At 35.4% G+C, this 24,724-nt stretch overlaps 1 protein-coding gene across 8 annotated transcripts in view; it reads right to left on the bottom strand.

Moving 5' to 3' along the window:
* Positions 1–24,724, bottom strand: part of mid2 (midline 2) — a 275,772-nt gene that overhangs the window by 21,673 nt on the left and 229,375 nt on the right. For all 8 annotated transcript variants that reach the window (XM_021481165.3, XM_068213343.2, XM_009291075.5 and 5 more), the window contains 4 exons: positions 19,804–19,952; positions 15,089–15,216; positions 14,785–14,928; positions 484–645 (listed from right to left, as the gene is read on the bottom strand). In XM_021481165.3, the coding sequence (XP_021336840.1) occupies positions 484–645; positions 14,785–14,928; positions 15,089–15,216; positions 19,804–19,952 (583 nt within the window). The remainder of the gene's footprint in view (positions 1–483; positions 646–14,784; positions 14,929–15,088; positions 15,217–19,803; positions 19,953–24,724) is intronic.

The following is a 24,724-nucleotide window of genomic DNA, read 5'->3' as shown; positions in this document are numbered from 1 at the left end:
TTGTAAAATCCAATATAAAATCCAAAATAAAAATCAGATTTGATAGACGAGAACCCACAGAACCATAAAGACTTTTACACTCTGCTGTCACACCTGAGCAATTCATGTGACTTCTTTCTACACATAAGAGGCATCTTTAAAATGTCATTAACAAAAAAAGCTTTTTATATAAAGTATTATGTGTTTGGGTTTTTACCTAAATCTAGTTCAATTCTATGTCAACAGCTCCTTCAGAAATTTTATTCCCAGAAAAAAACATGATGTGTTCAATACTTTTTTCCCCACTGTACTTTATGACTGGTTTTGTGGTCCAGGGCCTCGTATACCTTACTATTTTGTGTAAATATTGTATACAAAATACACGTAAATTTACTTTTATAGTGCTATGTACTGGCATCATCTACTGAAAACGCCTTATTGATTGGCAAGTAGAATGAGGTTTATAAGTCTTTGCGATGTACAGAACACAAGGACTGGACTCACTGTTGGTTTTGAGGCGAGCGGGCTCACTGTTTCTGCTTCCTGCCTGGTTGATGGCCTTGACGAAAAAGATGTAACGAGTCCCGCTCTGCAGGCCGTGGACTGTGTAGTGATTCTGCTTGATATTGGGTACAATCATCCAACTATCCACAGAGTTATATAGACCTGAACGCAAGAGAGAGAAAAGAGAGCATAACATTAATAACAGATTTAACCTTTTTTTCCAAGTTGCGCTTAAATCAGGACTATGCCAGCACACATTCAGATCATTTACATGTGATAGTCATACCAGAAGTAAACTGAAAATAGAATTAAGGCATGTTGAATGTTCTTATTTTAGTCACAACGTCAGACATGTACACACCTAAAACACTATTACAGTCATGTAGAAGTTTTTGATGCAAGTTACACATATGACAGTGATCAATACATTGAAGGCAAACAAAAGAGCATGACTTTGATCAAGATTTGCAATACAGGCTCACTGGACATACATGCTTTAGCCTACATTTATGTGAAACAGCAAAAACATACTCTAAGTCAAGTGAACGGTATGGGAAAGTATAACCCAATGTTTGTTCCTTTTCACACTAATGATATTAACAGGGACATATTCTCCAGGTACAGGAGAAGCATCGGTGGAGACATTGGAGCTGGAGGAATTGGAAGTGTGGATCCAAGACCTCGAGATAAAAAGAGTACAGCTGCAGGAGCAAAGAGCTAAGCTTATGCTCAATACCTCCATGCCACTCACCCATCTGAGGTAGGTGTGCGGTACAATTTCAAAACTCTTTCCATCTCTGTGTGTTTTTCTGTCCAGGCCCAGCACACCTGGGACTCGGCACATCTGCTGCCCCTAGGTGCAGCGGTGGAAGACCTGAGTCAGCACCCAGGGGAGAGATTATCCTTCTCTTACGCATCCTGGGATTGAGATTTCCACAGAATGCTACATCATAATCATCGGCTATTCCATTGCTTGACATGTCCATGCTACTTTCGCTAAGAGTAATGTGCACTCGCTGTTCTCCTGGTGCTCATGTTAATGATGTCTCTGCTAAGATACTCGCTATCCTGAACGGTGATCAGAGCATTGGAGCCAATGTCCTGCATGCGGGCATGAACGACAGCAAAATTTGCCCCAAGTTATTCATTCATTATTTTTTCCTTCGGCTTAGTCCTTTATTTATTAGGGTTTGCCACAGAGGAAGAAATCACCAACTGTTCTGGCATACGTTTTACGCAGCAACAACCTATACACTCTCTCATTCACAAACTCATCCATTTCACCTATAGCAAATGTCTCTGGACTATGGGGGAAACCGGAGCACCTGGGGGAAACCGGAGCACCTGGAGGAAACCCACCCGAACACAAAAAGAACATGCAAACTCCACACAGAAACGCTAACTAGCCCAGGCGGAACTCAAATCAGCGACCTTATTGAGGCGATAGTGCTAACCACTGAGAAGTTACATATTTTAAATTCTGAAAAAAATTAGACTGCACACTTTAAAGTATTTGTCATCTGAAATGTGCATGTACGCAATGTATGTTAGGTTTTGTAATGCAGTGTATTGCAGACTGGGCTGAAGAATTTGCATCCATTGTGTGTTTTGGAATGTCAGATTGCATTGCATGGGGAAATAATTAGTTATCAATAAATGTATATACTATATAACAAGCAACACGGGAATGTTCTAAAAGCAACTCATCATAAAATTATTCAGAATAAAGTATATAATTAGATTTCTGTGGTCCATGTAAACAGACCCACTGATAAGAACTGTGCAATAATCAGCACACAGGAATAAATGTTTGAACATACTGTGATTCTAAAAAGGGAATGGTACACATGAAGTTAATTATTCAAGGCTTGTCTATTTTTGTTTGATGTGAAAGCACATATAGCACAGGTTGGGAGAGAGACTCAGGATGTTTGCTTTAAGCAAACACCAATGTCCCCCTGGCCAGTTTCTCACAGTGAGGAATAAAGAAAGAATATTACTGCTGCTGCTAATACATATTTACTGAAATTATATTTTGAGTAAACACTGACTGTCAGATATATTCAACATTATATTAGCTACTTTGTCATCCTGCCTAAAGTAATAATAATAATAATAATAATATAATTATAATATAATTATAATAATATTAATATAATAATAATAATATTAATAATAATAATAATAATAATAATAAGGTCACACTTTATTTGATCGTCCGTTTGTTAAAATTAAGTTAAATTGCATCTATATGCATACTAATTCTCAGTAGACTGTTAGGTGGAAGTTAGGGTTAGTGTAAGTTTACATGTACTTGGAGTTATAAGTTTCTTATAGTCAGTTAAATATCTGTTGAAGGAGCAGTATCAGCAGATATTAAGCAGACGGTCTACTAATGCTCAAATGGACCATTAAAATAAAGTGTTAACAATAATAATAAAAGACGTAATTGTTATTTCTAATGATAATAATATACAAAAATTTGTATATATATATATACTACATAATGTCCAAATTAATATACAAATTTTTGAATATTATATATATATATATATATATATATATATATATATATATATATATATATATATATATATATATATATATATATATATATATATAATAAAAATAAAACAACATAAAATAATTAAATTAAATATTGCTTATATCCATTATATTATCAGCAATACTAAATTATCCTTATCATTAAACAACTAAAAAAGCAAGCTTTCAGTCAGCACAATATGTCCTTTTCACAAAGACAGCTATTGCATCATTCAACTGAATGAAAACCACACACCGCAGGAATCTAGCTGCCTGGTTATAAATGTAATTGCATATCAGTAAGCATGAAAATAAATTAAAAAGCACAACATGCGATCACTGTATTAAATAAAAAGCAAAGCTTGTATTAACAATTCACTTCCACCATCTAGATGATTAATCATTTTTTAAGAGCAATAAAGTCATTCATCCACATCCATATCAAAAAAGCGTTTGATGTAGTTGTTTGATGACCAGAATTACAATAGCCAATGAAAATGTGCTGCTTACATTGTAAATTCACTGCTGCTGCTTGACATTGGGAGAGAGACTTCAAAGAGAGGCAGATGAAGGTATGTGTCACTGGCTAAAAAGAAAGCAGTGTGAATAGGGATCTAGACTGTGCATATGCGTGCTTGCGTGCGTGCGTGTGTGTGTTGGCACATGAAAGGGAGCCAAAACATAAGACTGGAAAACAGGACTGCTCCCAATCCTGTCAGCAAATCCAAACTAGCCTTTGATGCTTCTATTGTGTGTTTCCATGAATGTGCATGTGCCTAGATGTCAATTACCAATTCTCGTGATAAGTTTATTCTACTGTACAGTGGTAATTAGCACTTTCATTCAGATTTATTTACGTTATACTTAAGTTTTATTCTGATGTGTAGTGAACAAGCTTGAGTCAAGCATCTGTGTCTATATGATATGACAACAGTTTATATTCACTTCATTATAAACCAGTGTAATGCTTATGATGTGACTCTCAGACTCTCTTTAATTGTCAAAAACAATTACATCTTATGTTTACATATACACACACTCACGCATGCATACACTCTCAGAATTAAAAGTACTTGTCACTGGGCTGGAAACTTTTTAAAAGGTACACTTTTGTACCTTAAAAGTGCACATTTGTACCTTAAAAATACAATTTTGCACCTTTAGGGTATGCTTTTGTATCTTTAAGGTACTATGAGCTACACATTTATACTTTTTTAGGTATTAATATTTACCTTTAAGGTACATATGTGACCTTTTGACAAGATACCACAACAGTAAAAGGTTTTGTACCATTAATTAATAAGTGTACACACACACACACACATTTCCTATTGAATAATTATAGGCCTAACAAGTCAAACATGGTAAAAATTGCTAAATTATTATAGTTATTGTTAAAAGTACTTCCAATTAGGGCTGCATAATATATTGTTTCAGCATCAATATCGCTACATGCAAGTCCGCAATAGTCACATCACAGGGATCTGCAGTGTAGTTGGGATTATAGTTGACCAGAAATTACAGTTAACAACATTGTGGAATAATTTCAGATTTTACCCTTGAAGTGAAAGTTTATTATTTGCATGTGTTTTTAAGATCTAAATGTGAGAATTTGAAGCAAATTTAAGCCATTTGGGCACAATAAATTAAATGTTTGTAGCTTAAAAATTAAATTTGCATTATATAACATGGTTTCCGCTGCATTCATTCTTCCATAGCGGGGCGCCGTACCAAAATTGATCCCTCCACGGCTACATTAAAGCTTTTCATTCAAAATATTAAATATATCTGTCGTTTTTTTTTTTTTTTTAAATAGCGGGTGATAATCGCACCAAAATGTATTGAAAGGTAAGTGAATTATATCAGCTCAATCTTTTCTGTAACCGTAGTAGTGCTGTGTGTTATTTTTTTAACACTTTAAGGTTACGTGTTTACTGGCTGACTCACTTTATTTTAGGACACATTAATACCGCTCTGTAGGTCTATTGGAGACGTTCATAAATATTCCTAGCAAGTCGTATAAGTGTTGGAGACACACTTGTTACATAAACGCACTAAATCGCACTTTAGCAGCGTTTATTTGAGAGTGCACAAGAAGATCTGTGCTTGAGCAGCATATTTTTGAGGGGGCATGCAAGAAGTTTGTGCATGAGCAGAGGAAATCGGCCTGCAACCAAAGAGATTTGCATATTTTTAGGGTATAACATAAATGCGATCTCGACTTGTAATTCTGCGCTCACGACATTTGTCATTGAAATAACGCCACAGGTAGTTGGTTGATCTGTGTAAATAAGCCTGCTGCCACAGCTGGAAAAAATCCTAGAGGAAACACAGGATAATTATTTACTCAATTAAAACAATGCAGTGATGTTATTATTATTATTATTATTATTATTATTATACAGCAATTATATAATATCTGCTTCTGAATATTGTTTAAAAATCATATATCATTGTTGATTTGCATCTTTTCTCTGTTGTATTCAAGTGCTTGTCATTTTTAAATAATATTTTATGCAGATACTGTATGCTCCCCTACAGAATCATCCCAATCCATCTATTTACATTGCATTTATATCACAATATATATCGCAGTGAATGTAATATTGCCACATATAAATATAAATGTCAGTTTTTTCCAATATTGTGCAGCATTAGTTTCAAATAAGAAGCCTTGCCAACTAAATGCAAGACTTTAAACTATGAATTTTTTTAAAAGGAGCATTTTTTTTCAGAAGGTTCTGATAGGAACTATTTTCTGTCCTTAGAGTAAAACAGATTTCTGTAAGAGTGAAATATTAAAAGACCAATAAAAATACATTTCCTATGTCAACATGTATGCTGTACATTCTCAGTGTTTTAGGGATGATTTTTTAGTGTTGTAACAATAAAATATTAGACAAAGGGTCCACCAAACAGTTACATATCAGTTATATGGTAAACAAAGCCAAAATTGAAGTAAAAAAAAAATTGCAATGTACATAAGGATGCACAAGAGTATTTCAATTAATTAAATGCAAAATAGCGTTATTCTGTGTCATACAGTAAATTCAGCCTTATGACTAGACTCTGTGATTATTTATGTTTCCACATTGTGTACATTTCCACATTAATAATAGCAATATTAATACATTTTAGTGCTATAAAAGTATGTATGTGCAAATGTAGAACATCTAGAAGATTTATTAAAAATTAAGTTTATACTAAACTCACAAAATCGTATGACCATATTAATTGCAATAATGTCTGATCGCTGGCCACTGTAGACTGTGTCTTCATTTCACATTCACAAACTCGGGCAGCTCTCTAAAGCCCAGCTTATGAATATCTTAAGGTGCAAAGACCTGGGATTTGGCAGAAACCACTGACAAATACTAACGCCGTAAAAAGCCACAGAAACCACATTGACATCAAGCAAAAATAATATGACACCTTTATCACTGCATTACTGACCAGTTCTATGATCCTCAGATCAATGAGGGTGCTCTGAAATAAACCTCTGCTGCATGATGTGAAATATGAACCAAAAAGAGTGAGGATAAACCATAGAAGAAAAATGTGAACGAGGAAATCTTAGCTTGATATAATAAAGGAATAAGGTACAAGAGGTTGTACTTTATTATATGCTATTATTCCTCTATAAGTCAGTAAGATAAAATCTTAAAGTCTTAAAAAGCTACATTTAATATTAGTATATTACTAATATTATAATATTGCTATATTATGATACTAATATAAAATATATATGTTTAATACTGTTACTATGTTATCACATACTACAGAATGTGATGTAATTTAAAACAGCTAGAAACATCCATGACTGGATCTTTGTGATATTCAGGAGTAGATTTACATCTATGCTAAATCATAACCATTGTGGAAACAGCTGAAAGTCATTTCAGCATATGACAAGGAAGATATTATAATCTATAACAGTCTGGGAATGTCACGAAGTGCTTAAATGTGCAGTAGTGAAATAACAAACTGTAAGGAAGTAAAACAACTACTGGATTATTCCAAGGGGTAATAAAGATTGTAATTTATTATTTGTCTAAATTTCTGAATACATATTTAGAGCCTTGTATCTTATACTTTATTCTATTACACAGAAGAAAGAGACATAATGTAAGTATTTTAATGTATTAATTCATTTATAATGCAGAGTTTATAGAAAACACATCCAGATGGCTACGATCAGATGATTTCTAGGTTTCTGTTTTATCACCACTGTCATTTCTGATGTCTTCAGCTGACCATGAGGAATGGGCAAAAATATGAGCCAAAAAAAACACTTTGTTATGCTTCCCTGTCCCTCTAGCTATAGTCAGTGTGGTGTAAAGTGTGTTTCACACAGGACTTGGAAAAAGTGCTGCGCTATGAATCCCATTAATTTCAATAGCATCAAGCAAGGGCGGTTTGTTGCTGCAGCATCCAAGCGCAAGAGCAACACTGTTGACTAACTATGCCCTAGTTAAAATTCAAAATAGCTCAATATTTTGCTCTAAGGACAATCCAGTGCTACTGTGCTGTCACGCTAGCCATACACAAGTAATATGACACCACTTCCCTCATTAACTGTGAATACAATTTTGCTGTCAATAAAATGTGTTTAATTTATCAGCTTTTGTTCTTTAAAATTTGTATAATTAAACATATTGACATTTAACATATTCAATTTAAATGTCTTTCAAATGTACTGCATATTTTTTTATTAAAATAATAAATAATTATTAAAAGTTTATTCAGTTTTCAGCCAAGAACAACCAGATTTGGTTTTTGCCCAGAATTCTAATTTCAGTGCTAATATTTACCTATTTATCTAAATGTTCCACACAGCAGGATTGCAGCATCTGAATGTTCATTAACCTATGTCTTTTTTAAGTTTACTTTGAATGTATTTTATGAGCGTGAACACAAGCTTTAAGTTGGTTGAAACTCACTAATCCGCCACCAGTTCTGCTAACAACACGTGTTTTTGAATTCCTCTAATTTCTGACTTGCTGCTATTAGATACAGTAGCTGATGATACTAGCTCTGTCAGCACACTCTCTCGCTAATCTCTGCGTGGGTTTGGTCTGCATAAAAGATTTGTTAAGCTTTTCAAGGTTGCACGGTACGCTGAGCTAGTGTTTTGTGGGGACGCACATTATCAACTGAACAAGCAGGAAAACAGACAGACAGAGTCAGACGAGCATAATGCACTCATTTGTTAGACTGCTTTGACCTCATTGCTGTTTGCAATGACTGTCAGCTTTACATTTGTGTCGAAGCACGTGCTTGCCAGCCATCATAACATCCACGTCTCTGCCGTTTTCCATAAACTACCCATGAGTCACGGCACACGTCCCTGAGCTAGAGGTGCGTACGTCAGTTTAGGTGATGTGGCCCGTTTCCTCCGCAAGGACAGCAGCATTTGCATACTGTTTGCTGCAGGTTAGCATGCCAGTCCAGCGGCTTGTATCACTATCAATCAATGTCACAATGAGAGCGGAGCAAAGAGCATTAGCTTGTGTCAGATCTAATCAGGGCTGATGGCAGGCCACTGCCCTCACTTTTATGGGACTCACGATAACGTCCGCAGACAAACCTGAGCTACTCTTTCAACAGTACCCTGAATGTTCCTAAACAACAACGCTTTCCTGCTTCTGGATGATTTAACTGCTATCACTGAGTAGGGCTGCATGATGAATTGAAAAAAGATCACAATCTCAATTGGACTTCCCACATGATCTTAATCCATTATCTCTTTGGTTCAGATTTCACTCCCCGGAGCATCTGATGCATTAGGGTTTCCCCTACTGTAATACCCCCAAAAACTCAGTAAAATTCTGTAAAACTCATCAATGGCAGGGAAGCGTTTTCTCTCGTTAACTGCAGGAAAAGAGGTAAGTGAAATAATTTATCGATTTGACACACATCATAATACCAGCCCTACATTTAAAGCACAAATAACGTCCAGCTGCCGTCATCTGTGAACCAATCTCCATCTGTCTGTTATATTGCTTCAATTACTCAAACTTTCTTTTGCAGTCAGAAGCACATCAAACATACAAAACTCCTAATTCTCGTCAAAGGATGTTATATCGCATTTTTGCATCGCCTTCAAATGTAAATCACTTGTGCTTCATCTGCACCTGCTTACTTAATAGGCTGAAAACTCCCCCTAGCCCCTGCCCTCGATATAATGTAATGTATTGATTGTGAAATAAATCACGTTTGCTGCCTATTCAACGTCAATAAGTCATTAAAAATAATTAATTGCAAACTGAAATATATATAATTTGATAATATGGTTTGGAATTGGATGCTTTATGAGATTATTTAAATGTTTTTGCATATATTTTTGTTTAATTAAGAATTTTGCAGGATCACAAAAATTTGTGACTTTTTGTTGATTTTGGGCTGGATTCAGCGATTGCAGTATCGTGAAAAACTTACGGTTTGATAAAGCATATGTTGCAAAATGACACGTTAGCTGACACACTGTTTACAAACATAAAGATGCGTGCTTACCCGCGAATGATGGCTACATTAGTAAATGAATCTTTGACGCACATTATCAACTGAACTGAAGAAAGTAAAAGTAAAGGCAGATTGGAGGAGGCTTGTTCTTTATCCTCACGTTGCAGATGGTCTATTTAACTGTGCTAGAGAAGCATTCAGTTTTTCCACTTACAAAGTCCGCCACAGAAATAGCAAATGCGCCATGGCGCGACAAAACTGGCTCTTAAAGGGATTGGAAGATGAGACTGATTGGTTTATTCTCAAATCACACACATAACTCATTAATAGAATAAGCACAACCCTGTTAGACCATGCGCCTCAGTGCAGAGTGTATTTTTCCATTCTTAAAATATCAAAAGTGGATTCGGGCAAACCCTTAATGCTTTTGCGTCCTGCGATTTGGAATTTGCGACTAGATTGTTAGAATAAATCCCAAAGGGTCAATGACAGATTCCAAGCATACGTCTCAAACACAATAATTTGACTATAGAATTATGATTAGTTGTATTCTAATGTTATTATTTAGCATTTTAACCAACACATCAACACATAGGCCTAATATTATTATTGTTGTTTCACCATATGTTTGAGAATAACAATAACAATAGCCTATTAATACTAACCTAAATTTACTTTTGTGCCTGAAGCAACTCGGTTATGTAAATAAACTTATAAAGTTAACCAATGGATTATTATTATTTATTATTATAATTTTTTTAAATATAAATGATTATTGTTATTGATTGTAATATTATTATTATCATTTTTTTTCTCCCAATTTTTTTCAGTTTTTAGTTTGTGTCCTTAATGTTAGGTGTTGGTGTTTGTTTCTGAAAGAGGGGGTTTCATGGCCCTTTAAGTTTGTCAGTCTTGTTATATGTGAAGCAGCACCATGTCAGAATGGATTGCCCCAAGGGGATTATTAAAGCTTTAAACTAAACTACCCTTTATTTTACATCTACATAATCATGAGAAAATCAGGATCTTTATTTTTAAAAATAAATATTTAAATTGAAAAAAAAAAAAAAAAAAAAAAAACGTGATTCTCATTTCAGCCAGAATCATGTGGCCCTAGCACACTGAGTTGATGCGCATGAATTCTGGGCACGTTTAATTGATCACAAAAGGTCAGTTTTCCAGTCATGGCAACTGCGCAATTATATTTATTGGACTTGAGTGCAGTGTAAGGGAAATGTATGGATTTTTACATAGCACATGACTGTTATTTTGTATGTCAAAAGCATGCTAGCAGCTGCTGGCACATAAATCGATGGATTCCAATGAATAAGCATTATGGAAATGCTTATCCATCCTTAAACCATGAATATTATGCTTTGACTGTGAAAGATTTGCAAAAATGTGTTTTGCAAAATTTTGCTTAAGGGAACATATAACAAGCCGTCAATTCCATTGGCCTGCAAATATGATAAATGTAGAAACAATGGGACGGAAAATACATTATTCCATTAAAAAATGCCTTGAAACAACAGATAATTGAAGCTCCTTATAGAAGGAAATCCATTAGATAGATCCTGCCTGGCAGATGAAGTTTTTTTTTATTATTCCTGACTTGGCCAGCAACTGAGAAAATGCACCAGAACAGGCTCATATTTCTTCTCTTTGGATCCAAGCATACGCATCTAAGAATTGCAGCGTTTAGGCATCGGCATTCAAAGAGCAATGCTGTAAAAAGGTCTAGGAAGAAAGCAGTGCTCTCCATTTCTCCGTCTGTTTGTTTGTATTCTCTAAGGAGTCTGCGGTAGCTCTGTGGATGCTCCTGAGCTTCTAAACCATCAACGGTTGAAATGAATATACCGTGCTTGTTACTGAAGCGGGCTGAATGAAAACTGAGGAGCAGGTCTGTGAGAGAGAGAGAAAGAGAGAGAGAGAAAGAGAGAGAAAATGCTCTCTCTTTGCTTGCCAAGTTATGCATGTCAGAGTGCCTTATTGGCCTTTAAGCAATTAAACAGCTCTATAAAGCTACATAGACGTAAAAGCATTACCTATAGCTTTTATTTACAGGTGCCTCAAGAAAAAAAAAAAAGATATGGGGAAAGATTTTATTGTTTAGAATAGAAGTAGAGGTTTTGTTTGCTGGAAATGCTACCAAAATATTAAACAAAATGATCCATGTAATGATAAAATAATAAATGTATAATGTTATTCACAAACTAATGCATGTGTTATGTCTATTAAAAGTGACAGCAAAGAGTTTTACGTTGATACAAAAATGGCCAGGGTGACATGGTGGCCCAGTGGTTGGCACTATCACCTCACAGCAAGAAGGTCACTAGTTCGAGACCTGGCTGGGTTAGTTGGCATTTCAGTGTTGAGTTTGCATGTTCTCCCATCTTGGTGTGGGATTCCTCTGGGTGCTTTGGTTTAACCCACAGGTCAAAGACATGCACTATAGGTGAATTGAATAAACTAAATTGGCCTTATGCAGGTCCTACGCCACCCAACTCGCTTCCGCATGGGAGTTGGTTGCTCTAACAAGGAGGCTAAAGACCATGGCCTCTAGTGTCTGTCTAGACACTGCACAGCACTTTACTGGCTGGTCTCCGCTACACTTAGTGTACTGCATGTGTGTGAATGAGTGTGCATGGATGTTTCCCAGTACTGGGTTGCAGACTAAAGGGTATCTGCTGTGTAAAACATATGCTGGATAAGTTGGCGGTTCATTCCGCTGTGGCAACCCAATGATGAATAAAGGCACTAAGATGAAGGAAAATGAATGAATAAAAAATGGCCAATCACCTCATCTTGGCTATGGCCTTCATAATATCAACACAACAGTGTGTAAACTGAAATAATTCTCAATGCTGCAAAAATGATGTGTCTTGGATAATAAGATTATTAGGTTATGCCTAATTTAATACTGTAAACAGATGCAAAACTGGTAGAAATGTACTCATGCAAAAGATATGTGAGATATGTGGGTCATGTGAAACAGACACCCTATCAAATCTCAATTTTTCCATATTAGGGCATAAATAATTATCTAAATTTTGGCAGGTCTTAAAATTTAAAGAATAAAATCTCCGATGAACAACAACATATATCACTACAAAACCAAGTCAGACACAGCTAATCAAAATCATCAACCTATCATCAGCAGAAGTTTTAGCAGTCTGTTGGTCTGAAGACTTGTGTGTGAACAACCCAATGCTGTTTAAAGAAAATTGGGTCAAGCAACAAGACAGTGACCCCAAGCACAGCAGCAAATCTAAACCAGCCAAAGTCCAGACCTCATCCCAAAACTCTCTAGTTCATATAGAAAATCATTACTTTAAGTAATATCTGCTAAAAGTGGATCTACAGGCATTTAAGTTATAGGCAGTTCTAAGTTTGTCACCTATGGCTTTTTTCAACCCAGGCTCATTCTGAGAGAGCAAAATACATCATAGAAGTTTTTTTTTGCAGTTTTTGTTTTTGCGAATCTACCAGAGGCCGCTGTGTATGCCTTTCAGACCTCAAATTTCTCTCACGAGAGCCATTTATGCCTGCTCTCCTACTCCACCATAGGTCCCTGCCGACTGACTTACTGACTGACTGACCAACCGACCAATACCTCACCCTCACCTAAACCCAAATAATAGTGTTTTAAAAAGCATCAATTGACCCGCCCACCCCCTTCCCTACACCCAACTGCATTGTTTTAAAAAGCAATAAAATAAAAACAAAAAATGATTTTTTTCCACGTTTTCCGCTTTTATCACATTTTCACCCTGTTATTTACTTGTATATTTTTATTATTATTTTTTTGGAACTGTTCTTTGAGGAACTCGAACTCTGCCATCACGGTCTATTACGCTCTACATCACAAGTCCATCGATGTATGTATTGAGCTACCGGACAAACTGGTAACAGCGGAAAAGCCATCCACATAGAGATAAGTGGCTAGCTATTAAGCACGAAAAGGAACGCCGTCATAACGCCCAATAGCGTTCGTTTTAAAGACAAAATGCAGTCCTACGTTCCTCTGGCTACATAATTTGTAATCTCCAGAATTACATATAGGGCTACGTTTTCAGAATGAGCCTGTGTTGGCTTTTTAAACCTTAGCTTCATTTATTAGCTTTCATTTTTGAGAAATTGTGGACACACTTCGCATACTTCATTTCAAATTCAGATTTTGGCTATTTACTAAATGAAACTGGAAAAGACTAAATAACTTAACACTGATTTGCTCTATCTACATATTTCTTCATTTTCAGAGGTATTTTTAAATAAAGCATTGTCTAATAATGATCTGGTGCAAGCCTTCTATCGATGATTTGTATTTAGATGATTTCTTCCCACTGTTTTATTATCGGAACAATCCTAATTAATTAAAACATCTTTTTCCTTCTTTACTTTGCTGTTGTTGTTGTGTTTCTTTTTAAATTAAAATACGTAAATACAATTGTGTTGCATTAAATTGTCATAATTTTCTTAAATATTTTTCTTATAGCTCAATACAAAGATAATATACTAAAATACCTCAATAAATTAATTAATTCATTCATTTTCCTTTGGCTTAATCGTTGTATTCATCAGGGGTTGCCACAGCAGAATGAACCGCCAACTTATCCAGTATATGTTTTACGCAGCGGATGCCCTTCCAGCTGCAACCCAGTACTGGGAAACATCTACACACAATCAGTTACACACATACACTAGAGCCAATTTCATTCATTTATTCATTTTCTTTTCAGCTAAGTCATTTTATTAATTAGAGGTCACCACAGCGGAATGAATCGCCAACTTATTCAGCACATGTTTTACCCAGCGGATGCCTTTCCAGCTGCAACCCATCAGTGGGAAACATCCATACACACTTTCATTCACACACATACACCACAGATAACTTTGTTTACCCAATTCACCTGTACCACATGACTGTGGGAAAAACAGTGGCACCCTGAGGAAAAGCCATGCGAACACGGTGGAGAACATGCAAACTCCACACTGAAATACCAACATACCAGCCGGGACTTGAACCAGCAACCTTCTTGCTGTGGGGCGACAGTGCTAACCACTGAGCCAATGTGTCGCTCATAAATAAATCAATAAATGGTATGAAATGTCATGTGATGTTTATGTTGATCTGAAGTTTTATCTTGCAAATTTTAAAACCTGCCAAGGATTATACATTTTTAATCATTATCAACTATGAAAATCAATGGGGTATTCAAACTTTTGACATAACTGTAACCGAGGGAGTCACTGTAAAAGAGTGTGTAAGTCTGTAAGATGAGTAGTTCAACTCACTGATGAAGTTGGTCTGTCCAGTGTAGATGGTGTACTGAAGCTCATAAGACGTGACGCTGAATTCATCTTCAGATGTCCAGTGCACTGTAATGGTGTCGTGAGAGGCCGTGCAGAGCTCTTCGCGTATCGAGGGAGGGTTGGGAGCTGGAAAAGAAAGCAATTGTCAAGACAGGATATACTGATCTTCTACAAAAAAGGACGGCTGATGTAATTCTAGCCACATCCTGGATACACCATGTATTCATTAAACTTGCACTACATACATAAGAAACACTTGTGGTTTCGCTTTTCTCACTGGTTTTACCTGTCAGATAATCCAGTCCTTCCAGGATTTTCTTTTCTCTGGAGAAATCAAGGGCAAAATTGTCAAAGGCCTCGTTCAGATTGACGTCTGGGATGAGGACTTGGGAGGAGGCGGTGGCCATGGCAACTCTGGGCGGAAAGAAATGAGCGGGCAATTAATTTGTAAATGTTTCTATTTACACCGGTCTGTTTTTACAGGCTATAAGGCTTAATGTCATCTTTTACCAGCAGACACATAAATTATGAACAGCATCTGGCAGCACTCAAAGTCAGAGAAAATATGTGTGGCACATGAAATTCAAATAATAGCCTACACATGACCGTACTGTCAGTAATACAAGGATTTTTGTAGCTGCTATTAAAACATATTGACTCTTTTAAGATTTATAGAATTCTTACAATGCTTTATTTAAATAAATATAAATCTCTAGATCAGGGTTGGCCAAACTTTCTTATGAAGGGCCAAAAACCAAACTTGATTGAGTACTGTGGGCCGAAGGTAAATTGAAATGAAATTAATTCATTTTCTTTTTTAATCTAGGGTCGCCACAGAGTATGCTCTTCCAGCTGCAACCTATCACCGGGAAACATCCATACACACTCATTCACACAAATACACTATGGACAATTTAGTTTATTCAATTCACCTATTGCGCATATCTTTGTATTTGTGTAGGAAACCCACGCGAACATGGGGAGAACATGCAGACTCCACTCAGAAATGCTAACTAACCCAGATGAGGTTCCAACCAGCAACCTTTTTGCTTTGAGGTGATCATGCTACCCACTGCAAATTATAAATTAAACAAAAAAAAGCTTTCATTAAATTTGAAATGATGATTTCTGTCAAAGATATTCACCCCAAGCACCTCCCCATCATTCTCCCTCTCTTCCCAAATGGGATGGTGGGCCTAATCAAAGGTTAGAATGGGCCAACTTTTGCCCGCGGGCCCTAGTTTAGGCATCTCTGTTCTAGATGAATGATTTATAGTTTGAGTTTGCTTTATTCTGTGAACTGCTTGTATCATTTCAGCAAAATTAAAGAAATATATTTAAAAATTGCATTTAGATTTTTATTTATTATTTGCTGCCGTGCTTTCTGACAGGTTTAGAAGATTTGACAACACAATTTCAATGTTTTATTTTCAGAAAAGTGAAATAACTTCTTGTTTTTTGTTCACAGCAAGTGAAATCAATAGTTTTTCTGAATTATTTGTATTTTTTATTAAAATAAATGTTTTATGTTGTGTTCACACCAAACATGTCTTGTGCAAACAAATGGTGCTATTTGCGTGTAAATAGACACATGAACATTTTGAGTTCACTCGCGTTAAATTCATGCATCAAATTCACTTCATTTACACTTCAAATTCACTTCACAATAGATGTGGATTTTTGTCATGAGCAGGGCTTCTGCCTGCCTGGTGACTCTAGCTTGGTTGCTAAATGGCTAACATAAATTTTATTAAGATAGCAGCTGTGCTTTATGTGCTTTAGGAAGGCTGAAAAACAATGTAAATTAATTTGGTATCGAGTACCCTAGATACTTTCAGAGGAGCACCCAGCTTTGTGAGTTCATCAACTCCTCCAGGAACTATACCTGGATGATGGAGGTTTTCAGTGGTGCATCAGACTGAGTCGAGCACAATGTGATGAGCTGTTGTCCTGTGTCGGCTGGAGGATTTCCCCACAGGACACCAATAACAGGCACTACATCATAATCACGAGCAAGCTCCTGATTGGTTAACATGACACAAATGTGAGCTGAAATTCAGATTTTCCAGCTTGAGCGATTCATTTATTCATCACAACCACAATCATCATTAACATGTAAAACACTCACACTTGACACTTTATCAATGTCTGGTGTAAACGCAGCACTTTTACAGACTAAAACAACTTAAGCCAATCCTTAAAAACACACACACACACACACACACACACACACACACACACACACACACACACACACACACACACACACACACACACACACACACACACACACACACACACACACACACACACACACAAAAACTAAACAAAACTGAGATTTGCAATTTTAAAAAATCTGTAGTTTTAAAATAATAGCATTTAGCCAAAAATTACTAGTAATTAAATCCACACTGATTCAATTTGTACATTCTAAACTTGTGTGGGATTTACAATTTTACAGATAATTCTAAGGAAAAGTCAAGAAACGCAATGACTAAAAATGACATTTTCTTACAAATCAAAATAATTATTTTATAACTATAAAATCAATTATTAATAATATATTCTCTTACAAATATTATTATTTGTACATTTTCATACAGTCTAATTGAAAGATCTAATACTGCAACACATAGCAAACCAATTTTGGTGACAGTTACATAAGACACAACAACTGTGTTTACATTAATTGCCTGTCTGCGTTTTGACCAACATATGCATATGACTATTTTCAGACAGCCGCATTGCTGTGAGAAATGTGTGTGTGCACGAGCACATATGAGCATTCAAAAGCAGCCAGATGTCAGTCGAGACTCCATATCCTGACAGTCAGTGTTACATAATGCCAGAAAAAGACATTTAGAAAGGTAATAATCAGGCTTATAATAGCACACACTTAACAGAAGCAAGAAAGAAATAACAGCTTGTTCTTTGTGTGTCATCAACGTGCCTAAGGTGCACATATAGTTCATTTTGTAAAATAAATGACACCTAAAGCATTTCTCAACACCTGAACCTTCAAAAATATGGCAAGCCATTTCAATATTTATTCTTTAATTTGTCCGCTATTAGTATCTGTTTTTAAGCTACTGATGCCTATTCAATTTACAAATTACAACATATTTCTTAGATACACATTAGTAAGCCCACATGGATTCTATAGATTTTAGAGCCAATCATTCAATCAATTTATTTACTTAAATAGGTACACATATATTTATTTATTCAGTTTTCATATTAAGTTCTGTAATAATATTGATTAAAATGCAACCATCTTGAAAATTTAGGTATAATACAATTTGTAAAGCCATATTTGCCTTTTAGTAGATGTAATATGTGAGAGAGCCACTGTACTGTAGATTGTTTAACCAAAACAAATTAGATCTGATTGTATTTGCATTACAAATCTAAAAAGTTAGGGTTGAAGGTATTTTTATTTTATGCTTTTAGCTTTTAATCTCAAAATCATTAACTATAAATCTGCAGCTTTAGTATTATTGATTTTTTTGTGTATTTTTTCTTTTTTCAAAATTCTGCACAGAAATACAAAATAATAGTAATAATAATAAATTAAAAGAAAAAATTAAAAGAAATGAAAAAAAAAACTGCAGATTCTGCCCGGCCCTGTAAAAGTGTCACGCTTGGCCTTTCTTAGGAAGGCAAAGGATCGCAGGAGTTGTCAAACTCGTACATTTATTAATAAACACTCACATTAAGAAACAGAGGAGAATCAGGAACAACATGAGGTGCTGACAAGCGTAACCTAGAGAATACCAGACAATGACTAAACAACACACAGGACTAAAATACACAGACTCTAATCACTGACAGAGGATGTACACAGGTGTAAATGATGAACATAATGAAATGGCAGGAAACAGAACAAAGGGGAAGGTCACATGACGAAAACACAGGGGCCTGACAACAAGTACTTCCTTCATTTTTTTTTATTAGTCATAATGGCCAATGCACAGTTCAAATAAAAATAATATTACATCTATGGTATATATAAGTACCTAATAAAGATGAAGAAGTATTGAATTATATGAAAAAACTGCAATAAATACTAGTGTCTATTTATTAGTTAAATGAGTAATAATGTCTAATGAATAAGTACTAGTATCTATAAACCACTATTGCAATATAGTTAATATATAACCATAATGTACTAAAATGAGTAGTATCTGAAGAATAAATAGTATGTACTGTTTGTAAGTGTTAATTTTGAACAGATTTGAAGTAATATAATGAACAAATACTAGTTCCTAATAAAAAGTAGTACCTAACACATAAATACTGATATCTATTAAACAATTACTTGTATCTAATGAACAACTGAACAAGTACCACTAATAAATAAATGAATGAATGAATGGATCGATAGTTCGATCAATCAATCAATCAATCAATCAATCAATCAATCAATCAATCAATCAATCAATCAATAAATCAATCAATCAATCAATCAATCAATCAATGGATAAATGAATCAATGAATCAACAATTGAATTAATCAATCAACAGTATCTTTAAAAATGACTAGCAGCGAAAATATAACAGGATGCTAATTGTTTTTAGCTAAAAACATAAAACTAACTAAATACTAACTAAATATATTTTTGGTATTAGATGATAAAATGGTTTTGTTTTCCAGAGATGTGTTGCGGCTGGAAGGGCATCCGCTGCGTAAAAATGTGCTGGTTAAGTTGGCGGTTCATTCCGCTGTGGCGACCCCGGATTAATAAAGGCACTAAGCCGACAAGAGAATGAATGAATGGATTAATGATAAAATAGCGTGCCATAGCATAAATATTATTAAATATTGAGTTCTGAAGGCACACTTTTGTTTTATTTAGAATAAAAGCCACAAGCAACTGAACTGAAAGGAGGAGGCGTCACCGGGAAATGTGCAGAGCAGCTGAACGTTGCCTTCACGCTGGCAGCCTTAAGAAGTAACGGCGGAGGCAGTGACGGCGTGTGTGAGTGTGTGTGCGGTCTCACCTCTCCGCCACATTCCTGGCCGTCTGGAGGAATCGGGTGTGGTCGTTCTCCTTCAGGCTGTGCTCCGCCTGTGTGATGAGGGCGCTCGAGCGCTCCAGACACTGTCTGCAGTTCGCAATCTGCTGAGCCAACTTCCTCAGCTTCATCACCTAAACAAACACACACACATGCCTTTCACAAATCTACTTGCATTCCTTTTGGAGAAACAAAAGCATGGAGCTGTTATCATGACGTGCTAAGTTATTAATATTACAAATGCTTACATTTTGCAATAAGTTACGGAAAATAATAGAATATTAAAAACTCGTTATCGCTTCTTGGCTCGTCATCACAGCTAAATGAGGCTTTTGCTTTGTTTGCTTTTTGTGTAATTACAGCAGAGATGAAGTGATGCATTCTGTTACTTAGTTTAGTTCAAAAACCTCAGCAAGTCTCATATAAATGCTGAATTCTTATGATCTGTTATCCCAATGGGATTACAAATGTCTGTATGAGCTAAATCAATTACACACAGTCTCAAAGTTGTTAACAGGAAAAATAAGACCAAATTTGGAGTGATATGCTATGAATCTCATTTAATACTAGGATGGTTATATATAAAAACATTTCAGGTTGAATTAACAGAAATTTCAAATTTTATATTTACCATTACCATAAAATAAAATGCTCCTAGCATGAAATAAGATTGTGCTCATACCGCCCACATAACCTGACCACAGAATCACTACAAATTCCATTTACTTCAAATAACCCCATGTTTCATGTGGATATACATTATATTTTCTTTCGCGAAGGAATGAGAGACATTAGCTATGCTTCCTCAATAAGCCATTTAAGTCAGTTAAGCAGGATCTAGCCGATGTCACAGTATAATTCAATAGAGGAATGGGATGTCTGACAGCAAGAAATCACGAAAAGCATTCGGATATATCAAGAAACAAGAGAAGAGAGAGAGAGAAAAAAGAAAATGTGCCGCAGTGGATTGCATTAGATCAAATCCGAATCTGACCCAATTTCTTAAAGACAGCTTCAAATGATTTGCTTTGATCAAATGGTTTACTGACAAAAAGTTTGTAATTTCAGAACGGCAGTGAAGAAATTGGACCGCATCAGAAAAATAAATAGAAACATCATTCATAAAACAAACCAGGCTGAACGGCCAAAGCCTCAGATCAAATCTTAGAGACGCTTTGCATCTGGGTTTATGATTCCAAAAGCCTCCTTAATGCTAGAGATACAGACACTTTGTGCTGGAGCTGCACTACTGATGTTTGCAAAAGGCCAGACATAATCTCATGTTGCAAGCTGTGCATGTCAACTCAGGCTGCCGTGTGAGAGAACATCACTAAAGGCCTTACGTAGACACTTCTGATAGAGATTATAGCATTTGTCTGGGTCTCTCACATCGCATTACCCAAAAACAGAGAGGCACAGGCTTGTCTCGCGGCTCAAATCCCCACTTGATAAGAGTGTGAGTTCAGGCTGTCAAGTTAAAGTGCCTGTGCTGCACGATCACTGTCAAACACAAAAACCCTACACACACAGCACACAGACCAACTGGAGCACAAAATCTGACTCTTCAGTTTTGGTGATGTGTGTAAAAGTATCAAATATGATCAATGTACAGTCTTCCTGGGTAAACTAAGCAAAAACAATAGCTCTGATTCTGTCTGATTCAAACATTTAATTAGTTTTTTTTTAAAACATTTTTTCATAAAATATACATCCATGACATTTCACATTTTATTAATATTAATATTTTATTGCTGATGTGGGTTTTTATTATCTCAAGATGTTTTTGTTGTCACTATGAATGTTAAAAAAGTTGTTTTGGCTAATATTTGTAAAAAACAGTGTCATGGACGCAAAAATATAATCACATGCGCTCCAATTCATATACCATACTACACCCTTTTTTGTGAAAGAAAAGGACACACTTTTGTGTATTAGAAGGGTATGCAAGCTTTGGAACATACTACTTCCTCATTACCAGATTAATATGTTGCTTAATTACATCCCCTGTCACTCATCTTGACACATTGAGGAATCTCCCCAGGTCTTTGGTTAATTATGCATTCAGACATATCTTTATCTAAGTTTACAGTAGGTGCATCCCAAATCGCATACTTGTGCACTATTCTATGCCATTTTGTAGTATAAATAGTGTGTTCACACTGAAAACTCTAAAAAGAATAAGTGCACTTTAAATGCCTGGATGATTCACTTATTCATTCACTAAAAATAAGTGTGGAATGATGGACACTTCACACACTTAACAGCCGCTGCTATGCTCATGTAGCAAAAGGGGTGGAGCTATTAGGCGCTCATGTTGGATTACTTTATTTTATTTGGATTGTGAAAGCAAAGTTCTCCAACGAAAGTGATTATAGTGCCTACCAATGGTGAATGCGGTTATAGTCATGGCAGGTTCTATTTGGTACGTCGGTTTTTTATGTCACAAATATGGCTACCGTCAAACATCATCAGGGAAACTAGTAAAAACAAATGTCAGTTTTTGACACAAATAATATGCTGTTGAGTGTATAAGTGCATCATATATATATGAGGAGAAAATCTTACTTTTTTAAGATTTTAAGACTTAGGATTAAGAAGAGTAGTTTCAATTTTCTAAAAGTAACCTTTAAGGTCAATATTATTAGTATTAGTCCCCCTAAATATTTAAATATATATGTTTATGTTGAAAGGAAAAAATATATATACAGTATATAATATATAAATTTTTATTTTTGGTTGGCTGAAGACCAAACCAGTTGTCCAAAGACTTTACAAACTTACTAAATTGACAAACATGCCTAGTTAACCTAAATAAACTAGTTAAGCCTTTTTGCACTTTAAGTTAGTAATAAGAGGCTAGTAACTTGCAAAATAATTTAAATACTATGTACTGTCATCATGGCAAAGACATTAATACTGTATCACTTATTAGAAATTACTGTATTGAAAACCACTACTTTAAAAAATATGTTGGAAAAAAATCTAAAATAAAATAGAATAAAAAAATGAACAGCAGGACTGAAATTTAGCATTTAACTGTATATCTTTTCTATGTTTGATGTAAAGTAACTGTCTACTGTCACTTTTAATGTATTATTGCTAAATAAAAATGAAAGAATAGACCTTAGCAGTAGCTTTAAACAGTAATCTAGTAAAATGAAATTCAATAAAAAAGGATGCACATCTCTAATGATTCAGTTTCACTTTAGATTATAAGAACAACACACCTCGCCCTCCCTCCCTTTTGATTGTAAAGCATGCAAATTAACATTTCATCACATACTTTTAGTTTGGTTCCTGTGATGTAAGAAGTACTAAAACACACTCATTAGTTATATTCTTGAGTGTCTGTTCCCAGAGGAGAGCTGTGCTGTCCTGCTGTTTATGTTTACGCCAGTGAAGAAGATTAGCTAGGCCCTGCTTCTTTTACACAAGGGAAGCTTGTTAAGTGATGCCACATGGCCAGCATTCGCTTCAACCAGCCAAGCCTCCTGTCATTATTTCGACAGTCCTGTTCAAGTGGTATCTCTACCCTTCACTGCACTTTCACTTTTAGCCTGTGGACTTTCTGGCAGTATCTCTGCAGCCCCATTTGATCTGATTACTCATCAGCACCATCTTAACCTCAACACCGTCTCTGAAGAATTTCTCCTTGCACTTAAAATGTTGAAGATGGTTAATATTTGAACAGTGTAATACAGCTTAATAAAGGGAGACGGATGCCCAAATAAGATCTTTGTGCAGGGGAATATAAAATATATACAAATAAATAATAAATAGTTACAGACATCTACTGTCATATTTGATGATTAAGAAAAAAATATATTAAATAAAAAATAAAATAAAATAAAACTAATAAAATAAAATAAAATAAAATAAAATAAAATTAAATTAAATAAAATTAAATTAAATTAAATGTATAAAGTACAAACTTCTCTAGTGGTTTAGCTTCACTTTAAGTTATAACTGCACTACAAACTATATACTTGACATACTTTTTCTCCATCTTGTTATCAAGCGAGACGTCACCTATCTCTGTGCACAGCGTAGGGTCCAACAGAGCCTGACAGACTGTCTCTAGCTTAAAAAAGGGGCAGTGTCTTGTTCTGAAATATTTGGCATAGAGTGACATCTTGTCCTGAATTAGTTTCAAATAGGTTTCTCTAAGTGAGTGAAGTCTTAAGATGTTTCTCTGACATTCCTTAATGGAACAGTTGATGGATATATATATATATATATATATATATATATATATATATATATATATATTTATTTGACATTTTTCGTGAAAAACGGCACTTCCTTTGGTGGACTATAATTGCTCAGAGAGGTCATTTTTTTCCAGCTCTTTTGTTTTGCCATCTTAAGCCTGATTTATACTTCTGCGTCGAGTGATCGAAGTGACCCATGGCACATTCCTTGCGCATTGTCATGCATTTATACTTCTGCATGCTGTTTGTGTTGCTCTGCAATAATACTTCTGAAACGCTAGCTGGCAGTGAGGTTTTTCTTTTCCTCTGTGTTGAGTTTCTTCATGGGTTCGTTGCGGCATGTAGTCACATTTTTTTGAGAAGTCCGCGTCTGCAATGGCCACGGCGAGAGTTATGCATCCACACACAGTCTGCGCCAGAGCATATGAGTGCGCTTGACGCAGACGTATAAATAAGCCTTTATGCTTTTGTGTTACAGAGCATTGTATTTTGTCGACAGAACTTCAGTTTATTACTTATTTATTTCAGATCCCTAGACAGTTTGTTATATTTTGTTACTGTCTTCAATAAATGTTTATTTTCATTCTATATCTTTGTGCATCTGATACTTTTTATGGTATGGTCAGGAGCGAGCTAGTCATAACAGTACATAAACAAAAAAATGTTGAAAGTCAAATTTAAACCCATCCAAATAG

The sequence above is a fragment of the Danio rerio genome, chromosome 14 (genome assembly GCF_049306965.1).
Source record: "Danio rerio strain Tuebingen ecotype United States chromosome 14, GRCz12tu, whole genome shotgun sequence".
In the NCBI taxonomy this organism is placed as follows: domain Eukaryota; kingdom Metazoa; phylum Chordata; class Actinopteri; order Cypriniformes; family Danionidae; genus Danio; species Danio rerio.
This window is presented reverse-complemented; position numbering and strand designations above follow the sequence as displayed.